Source organism: Eurypyga helias, unplaced genomic scaffold, assembly GCF_000690775.1.
Source record: "Eurypyga helias isolate BGI_N326 unplaced genomic scaffold, ASM69077v1 scaffold20627, whole genome shotgun sequence".
Classification (NCBI taxonomy): Eukaryota; Metazoa; Chordata; class Aves; order Eurypygiformes; family Eurypygidae; genus Eurypyga; species Eurypyga helias.
This window is the reverse complement of record NW_010260189.1, coordinates 12,604-20,739: the sequence shown is the minus strand read 5'-3', so window position 1 is coordinate 20,739 and position 8,136 is coordinate 12,604. Positions and strand designations below refer to the sequence as shown.

General features: G+C 38.4%; 1 protein-coding gene across 1 annotated transcript in view; it reads left to right on the top strand.

The window, feature by feature from the left end:
- Positions 1 to 3,362, top strand: part of LOC104512108 (guanine nucleotide-binding protein G(q) subunit alpha) — a gene marked incomplete at its 3' end in the record, with an annotated part of 57,433 nt that extends 54,071 nt beyond the window's left edge. The window contains exons 3-4 of the mRNA XM_010154958.1: positions 2,215 to 2,343; positions 3,233 to 3,362. Coding sequence (XP_010153260.1) covers positions 2,215 to 2,343; positions 3,233 to 3,362 — 259 coding nt within the window. The remainder of the gene's footprint in view (positions 1 to 2,214; positions 2,344 to 3,232) is intronic.
- Positions 3,363 to 8,136: the final 4,774 nt, after the last annotated feature.

Here is an 8,136-nt window from a genome sequence, read left to right as displayed (position 1 = left end):
CAGGCTGGAGCAGGGGCAGAGTGTGAGGATCCTCCCCCTGAGGAGGAAGGAGCAGCAGAGACACCTTGTGATGGGCTGACCTCAGCCCCCATTCCCTGTCCCCATGAGCTGCTGGTGGGGATGAGGGAGAGAAATGGGGGCAAAGATGAGCCTGGGAAGCAGGCAGGGGTGGGTGGAAGGTGTTGTAAGATTTATGTTTTATTTTTCATTACCTCATTTTGATTTTGTTGGTAATAACTTTAATTTTACCCAAACCAATGAAAGTAATTGGTGAATGATCCCTCCCTGTCCTTATCTTGACCCACAAGCCTTCTCTTATATTTTCTACCCCCTGCCCAGCTGAGGAGGGGAGTGACAGCATATTTGGGGGGCTCCCATCGTCCAGCCAAGGTCAACCCACCACAGAATGCAACAAGAGAACCATGTAAATGGGCCTCCTACCCATTTATGCAGTTCAATTCTTCTGCTCCTGTGAATATCACTGTAGCATGTAATGACCCAATGCTTCTTTTTACTCTTCCATAATACAGTCACAAAAATAAAAAAAACCAAGCCCCCCCCTTCTTTTTTTCTGCAGGTTAAGGGAGAAAAAAAAACTAGTTCAGTGTCTCTGTCAGTTGCTTACTGTGGTTATAGATTTCCTTCAGCTACATTATTTTTTTCCACCAACCTATTGATTATGTGCTTGTCTGTTCTGCTTTTTGTGCGGAACACCTGAGGGCAGATGAAGTAGTCGGACTCTCAAGACTTTTTCTTACTGTCCAAAACTAATCAGTGTTACCAGAAAATGTTTTCAGAGTAGTAGCTTCTGAATTATCTGTGCTAAACAGTTCAGTACATCTTTATAACTGTGTAACTTTCTCACATTCAGTGTTGAGTATCAGACTAATCTTTCATGAACAAAATCGTAGTGACAGAGATTTAATAATGTTTTTGGCTTCCTCCTGGACCTAACAAATTAATTTGTCTGTGTTTTTGCTGTAAGGTAGAAATAAAATTGCTTTGTTTCTGTCATTGTTGAGGATAACTTGCTCTCAGTATTTCATTAGCAGATCATTCAGACCATGTAGAAGTGCAACAGTTTCTTGTACGAGTTTGTTTAAAAGAAACACCTTCAGTAATAGTTGCAAGGAAAAGAACATGTTCAGAGCTTAGTGATACTTCATCATCGTATGATAAATTACAAGACCATTGCTTTCCTCCCCTAGAATGAATGAGAGCATCCATAAGTTAATTTATCTTAGTGGCTATCTCTAGGTTACTCTTGTGCGGGGAAGTAATCAAATGCCCAAGAACTTAATTTCCTGCAGCAGTCTCTCCCCAACGTCTACCGTGCAGAGACCCCAAGCTGCTGGTGCACTGATTTCATGAGAAGTACAGCTCCTGGACCCAAACACGCTATTGGTACCCTTCTTTTTTGCAGCAACTCTTCTATGAGAATTAATTAAAGCCTCCAGTACACTGGTGCTTTGTGGTTGAAACCCACCATTAAGCGGGAGCAGTTAATGAACCCTTGCAAGCCAATTTATAGCAACTTTGTGTTTATGAGTACTGCAGGCTTACTAACTGAATCAGAAGTTTCAGTGTGAATGCAAACATTAAAGGTTCCAGAGATCCCACTAAATAATTAGTGTTGCCTTCTGATAAAAGATCTGGAGAGGTTTTTCTTCCAGTGGGTGGGTTTTCCTTTTTTTTTTTAAATTTAATCTCCAGACAGTATCATTTATCCTCCTATCATTTTATAACATAATGATCTATTCTAGCAGCTCACTTGGGAGATTCATGTGTGTCTGTCAGTGTATCTGGGTAGACACTGAATGAATATCAAGAACTATGTTACATATAAAATTGAACAGTTTTATTTTAATATTTCTCACTTTTTATAGTATTATTTGCCTCTAAATTGACTAGAGTTAGGTAATTGAAAACTCTGAATCTTTGATTTGCATATGAAAGCCAAACAAACTTGTATTGAAAAAAGAACAGAATAATGATGCCACTCTTCTGTAGAATTTATTTGAAGCTATGAAAGTGTAAAGGAAGGGAGGATGGAACACATTTTTGTACTTTGTCCTTTCCTTTATGCCGATAATGCTCTTTTTTTTGTTGTACTTCTTTCTACCCCATTTCCATTCCCAAGTCTTCCTTTCTCTTTTCCTCAGTGGGATGATGGTGTCACTGTCTTGCATTCCTGTTGTTTCTCCCTGTCTGTAGCTATCTTAATGACTTGGACCGCATAGCAGATTCCACCTACCTGCCAACTCAGCAAGATGTGCTCAGAGTTCGAGTCCCAACAACAGGGATCATTGAATATCCGTTCGACTTACAAAGCGTCATTTTCAGGTAGAAAAAAAGTTTTAACGCCCATCTGCTTTGTTTCTGTTGTTTTCCTTTTACATTAGTAATACCATGTATAGGATATTGACTACAAGTGCATAAAAAGCAATTCTTCTATGTTTCTAAAATTTGAGCTTAGTCATTATATTTTCATGTAATTGTCCATATATAAGGAGCTGATGTTATGTGTGTCAAAAGGATGAAAGGCAGATAAGTTTATCTTCTTATGAAGATGGTTGCAAATAGAAAACCTGCGGTTCATCTTTTCAGTAATACATATCAAAGTTTCATTATGAATAATACTCTGAAAATACAATCATGTGTCCTTGTAATTCATGTAAATTATGTACACAAAGTTACCACTTGGGTAGTTGATTTTTAGAGAGAAATTATTCTAGAGAGAAATCACCCTACTGGAGTGCAAGTACAGTGGTTTAAAAAGTAACTGTGCAGTTGTAAGTTAGACACTTGTGTTTAGGTACACTGAACCACGGGATGAAATGGGAATTCACTGTGAGCAAATTTCACCTTTTAATTTTGGATATTAAAAATTTCAGTAGAGACATACTATATTCTGTTTGCCCTCTTAAAATGGGGCGTGAATACACAGGGCATACGCTGCCAAATCATGGTTTATGAGACCTTTGTATTGCAGAAATCTGAGAGTTTTGAGACATACATTAATTTCAATACGGAAAACTCATCAGTGTTAAAAGCAAATATGATTACCTCTCTAATTATAACAGATTCCACTATGCATCAGTGGAAATAATTATTAAGAAAAACGAACAAACCCACGTTTTCAACTAAATCCTTGAATTTTGTCATTGTGTGTGTGCTTGTGTGTTTGTCTGTTAAGGTATTCATGGAGTTGATGTGGCTATTAATTTTGCAGAATGGTGGATGTAGGAGGCCAACGATCAGAAAGAAGAAAATGGATACATTGCTTCGAAAACGTCACATCTATCATGTTCCTAGTAGCTCTTAGTGAATATGACCAAGTGCTTGTGGAGTCAGATAATGAGGTAAGCACCAGTTTTGAAGAAAATATATCTTCGCTTGTGTAGTCTTAGGACTTTTGCAAATGCGTCTACCAGCAGTCATACGCAGCTGCACCCAATGGAATGAGAAGCACTATAGGGGTCAAGAGGGGAGAACGGCATCAGTCTTCAAATATGGCAGAGCTGATCTGCTCCATGGAGGAGTCAAAGAAACGTATCTATTTTGTGTTGAAGGGGAATAGAGTTAAATATAGAGGAATGTTCTCATTGTAGCTATTTGTGCAGTTAGTGTAGCAGAGCCGCAAAAATAGGCTGTGGAAATGAAGTAAAAATTTATGGATTCTTGGCTAGAACAGATCCTAAAGTAGTGAACGTCTTTCCGTTGACTTAAAGCATAGACTGTATATTGTGTTTTTATTTCAAAAAACCCGTAAGAAAGTGGATGATCTGAGGGGGTAAACCACACTAGTATCCAGTATTTTGAATACAGTTCTACAGAATAGAGGGATTATTTCCTGGTTAGATTTTTTTTTTTTTTGTCCTACCTGAGTACTATTTTAAGTTATTTATCAGAATTTTATAAGTTATTCACTGGCACTGTCCTATGCAAGTCTTACAACATGTACTTGCAAACATGAGGTGAAAAAAAGAAAAATATTTGAATGGCTGTATACATGCTGATTTCACTGTTTAAGAGAATGGTTGACATAACAAGGTAAAACAGGTGTCCCTGGACATGTTCATAGGCTGAACTTTCTTCAGAACTCATTTTTTAATAAAGTCTGGGTGTACTGAAAGTTTTTACATTTATAGTCTTCCCATAAAAGAAAAATATCGTTACATTATTTCCATCAACCGTATCATTCAAAGCTGAATTTACAAAAATGATGTAATCTGCACTAATTTAATCTCTTCTAGGTTTGTAAGCTAGACACATGTAGGTAAAAAGAGAACTCACTCAGCCTTGGCCAAGCCAGAAATGTCTGATTCTGTGTTTTTTCTGTTTGTGTTGTTCTTTTGTAGCCACAAAGTCAACACAGGACTATTAAGCATTTTAATTACATAAATCAAAATATATTGGAAACACATCACGAAAAATGAGTTATGGTGATTTTCAAGTGCTGTTCTGACTATCTAAAATAAACTTCCAGGCTGCTTGATGTTAGCTATCTGTCACTGTGTTTTCATGCAGTGTTACATATGTATGCTGACTCTCTCACAGGGAGAAGTTCTTGTAGGAACTGTCTCACACGTTTACCACACTGTGGTTCCCTATTAAGTGTATCCTGTTCTGGTTAGGTGGCTTGCTCAGGCCATTCCTGTGGTTTGTCAGATAACTTCAGTGACCATGACTTAGAGTATCCCTACTGTAGGAAATGGAGCAATGGCTTCCTGGGCTGAATCATTTGGAGTATGCAGTTTTGCTCTGTGATCCCTTAAGGGTCTGGGTTCATGTGTTGTGAACTAAATAGGACGTCTGATTGAAGATTTCCTTTATGTTTTGGGCCCTCCAATGACTGAAGAGATGCCTAATTGGTGATAGCTTTCATACAACTACTTTTCAACTCTAATGAAAAAGGTCACGTTACTCATAAAGCTGTTTTGATTTTTCAAGTTTACACTTTTAAAACAGTTCTCATGAAGGCAAAAGCTGTAAAACTCTTCAGTCTTGCCAGATAGTCCTTACAGCTCTCTGCTAAACTATTCATGTTTCTTATTAACAACAATGGAAAACTACTGAACATTTTTGTCTTTCAGTTTAAAGTATGTTCATAACTTGAATTCAAGCCAGGTTTTGTTTCCAAGTCATACATACAGGCCCCAGTAACGCTTCGCAGTAGCCTTAGGCCTGTGTTACTCTTGGCTCTGGAATAGATCCAGGTCGTCCTAGAGCTAAACACCTATCCTGTGCAGCTTAGTTTTGGCTTTCAACAAAAAACTTAGGGGTTTTTTTTGATATACCAGTCCACTGCTTTCTTCCCTTCCTTTTCTGTCGCCTATATCTCTAAACATTACAGTCCCGGAAAATAAGGGAGAAGAATGGCTTTATTTATTCCGCATAAAGCAAAGTGTCATTTTTCTTGATGTGGATGTGGTAGAAATATGGGAAAAGGTTTTAAATGTGCTAGTTGACACCTTGAATTAAGAAATACCCCTCCACCCCCTAATTTATTGTTCTTCATTGGGGTGTGACAAGCTCAGTAGGGAAGACAGTAATTTAACTTGGTGACCTTGGTCATCAGCCAAGACATACTTTTTCGCAGTTACTTTTACGTTGTGAAACTATTAAAATTTCAGCACCAAAGTGAGGAAATATGGGTAAATGCCCTACTTTCTTTGTATGTGTGCCATCAGTGTGTTACTATGGTAGAATCTAATCCTTCTTTGATCTGTGTACCTCATACTGAAATTAAAAGATCTGACTCGACAACTTGCAGTGTTCTGGTACTCCCTTTTCATTGCTTTCATGGCCTGATTAAACAGTACGATTTTTGTAAGATGGCCTACTTTCTTTTTCTAATTAGTCCACTGCGTGTAACTGCCTGAAGTTTTTTTCCTCATAGTATGTTTTTACAAAGAAAACTATACTTTTTAATCATCTGTGGCATTCTTTTTAGTTAACACATTTTTTCATTAATCTCATTTTCATGAGTAAACATGAATCATAGAATCACAGAATGGTTTGGGTTGGAAGGGACCTTAAAGATCATCTAGTTCCAACCCCCCTGCCATGGGCACTAGACCAGGTTGCTCAAAGCCTCATCCAGCCTGGCCTTGAACACTTCCAGGGATGGGGCATCCACAGTTTCTCTGGGCAACCTGTTCCAGTGCCTCACCACCCTCTCCGTGAAGAACTTCTTCCTGATATCCACTCCAAACCTCCCCACTTTCAATTTAAACCCGTTACCCCTCGTCCTGTCACTACAGGCCCTTGTAAAAAGTCCCCCCCAGCTTCCTTGTAGCCCCTTCAGGTACTGGAAGGTGCTATAAGGTCTCCCCGGAGCCTTCTCTTCTCCAGTCTGAACAAGCCCAACTCTCTCAGCCTGTCCCCATAGCAGAGGAGCTCCAGCCCTCTGAGCATCTTTGTGGCCTCCTCTGGACTTGCTCCAATTGGTCGATATCCTCCTTATGTTGAGGGCCCCGGAGCCAGATGCAGAACTGCAGGGGTGGTCTCATGAGAGTGGAGCAGAGGGAGAGAATCCCCCCCCTTTGATCTGCTGGCCACTCTTCTCTGGATATAGCCCAGGATACGGTTGGCTTTCTGGGTTGCAGGCACACTTGCAGGGTCATATTGACCTTCTCATTCACCAGTGCCCCTGAGTCCTGTAAGAATTATTTGGCATTCAGTGCCTGTGTGTTTATATGACCCTCTGTCTTTATGAAGCTGGTTTATAGCCCTTAAGACTCTTGATTTCAAAATTTAATGTCTGACAGACTCCGTTGTAAATCCATTTCCTCCCTTGTTTAGCTTATTCAAGAGGAAATACATTTTAAATGATAAATCATATGAGGCTGTACTGAGTTGAGAGGCTTTGCTAGTGTCTCTCAAGGGCTTTTACTCGCTGGGTATATGTGAGATTGAGTTGGGAACTCTTTCTGTCTTTATGCCCTTGGAGGAGATAAGTATTAAAAATTCTGAGGAATCTTTTATAACTGTTCTGTAAGGGCACATCATAGATAGGAAATAAGACAAGCATTCAGACTGCCTAATATTCAAAGTCCCATGTAGAATGACTCTTAAATGATACGTCTGTGAAATTGCACTCTGGTGACAAAGAGCTGTAGCTGAAGAGTTGGGGGATTCAACCCTGAAGAAAAGCACGCATGGCCACCCAAATGGTTTTTAACTGTGATTCCTCTAACAACCAATACTCAGAAACATCTTTCCTCTCCTAAGTATGTGTCTGGATTGTATATAATTAAGCATCTGATTTTGGTACATAAATACAGAATTGGAAGAATCGGTATGGACAGTGTATTTAAACTTAGCTTTCCAAAATTGCAGGTTATGTAGAGTTATGAAATGCATTCTTAAAATACCTGTAAAAGGAGAGATAGCTAACTGTTCCAGATTCTGCCCTTAATAAAACAGTAAGTCTGTCTAGATTGTTGGTGGAAACGAGGACAGAATTTTATCCGGAGGACATAATATACTAATTACATTAATAGTGCTGTAAATTAAGTAAATTGTACATCAGTTTGATATGATATGATGGAGGAGAACATGGTATAAGTTAAATTATCAAATGTTTGACCTTTTCAATTTTTCTGAAAAGTCTGATAGAAGTGAGATAAAAAATGAAGGGATTATCTCTCTGGTAAATTAATTTATGATGTATTATGTCATCTAAGTTAGGCTTTTGCTCTGAAATAGACCAGCAGATCTGGAGAAATTTGCAGTTTTATCAAAAAGCATAGTTTAGAATTTTTCCACTTTTAAAATCAACATGTTTTTTTAAATAATTTTTTTTTCTAGATAAAGTATATTAATTCATATTTCAGGATATGCTGCATTTAAATATGTATCACAGCTAGCTCTTCAAAATGTATAAAATGTCATGGTCTAAGTGCAAGAAATGGAAAAATGAGTTCCAGCTTTATAAAAGAACCACTTACCACTTGCGGTTCTGGAAGGACTAGATACGTCACGGTGTATCTGTAAAATATGGTTTCATAAAAAAAGGTTTTCATTATCTTTGCAGAGCTTGTGAAGTACTTGGAAATGACAAAATAAAGATGGTATTTCTTGATGGTTTTACATGATTTTCTTCCACAGTAGCACACTTAAGGTCCAAAG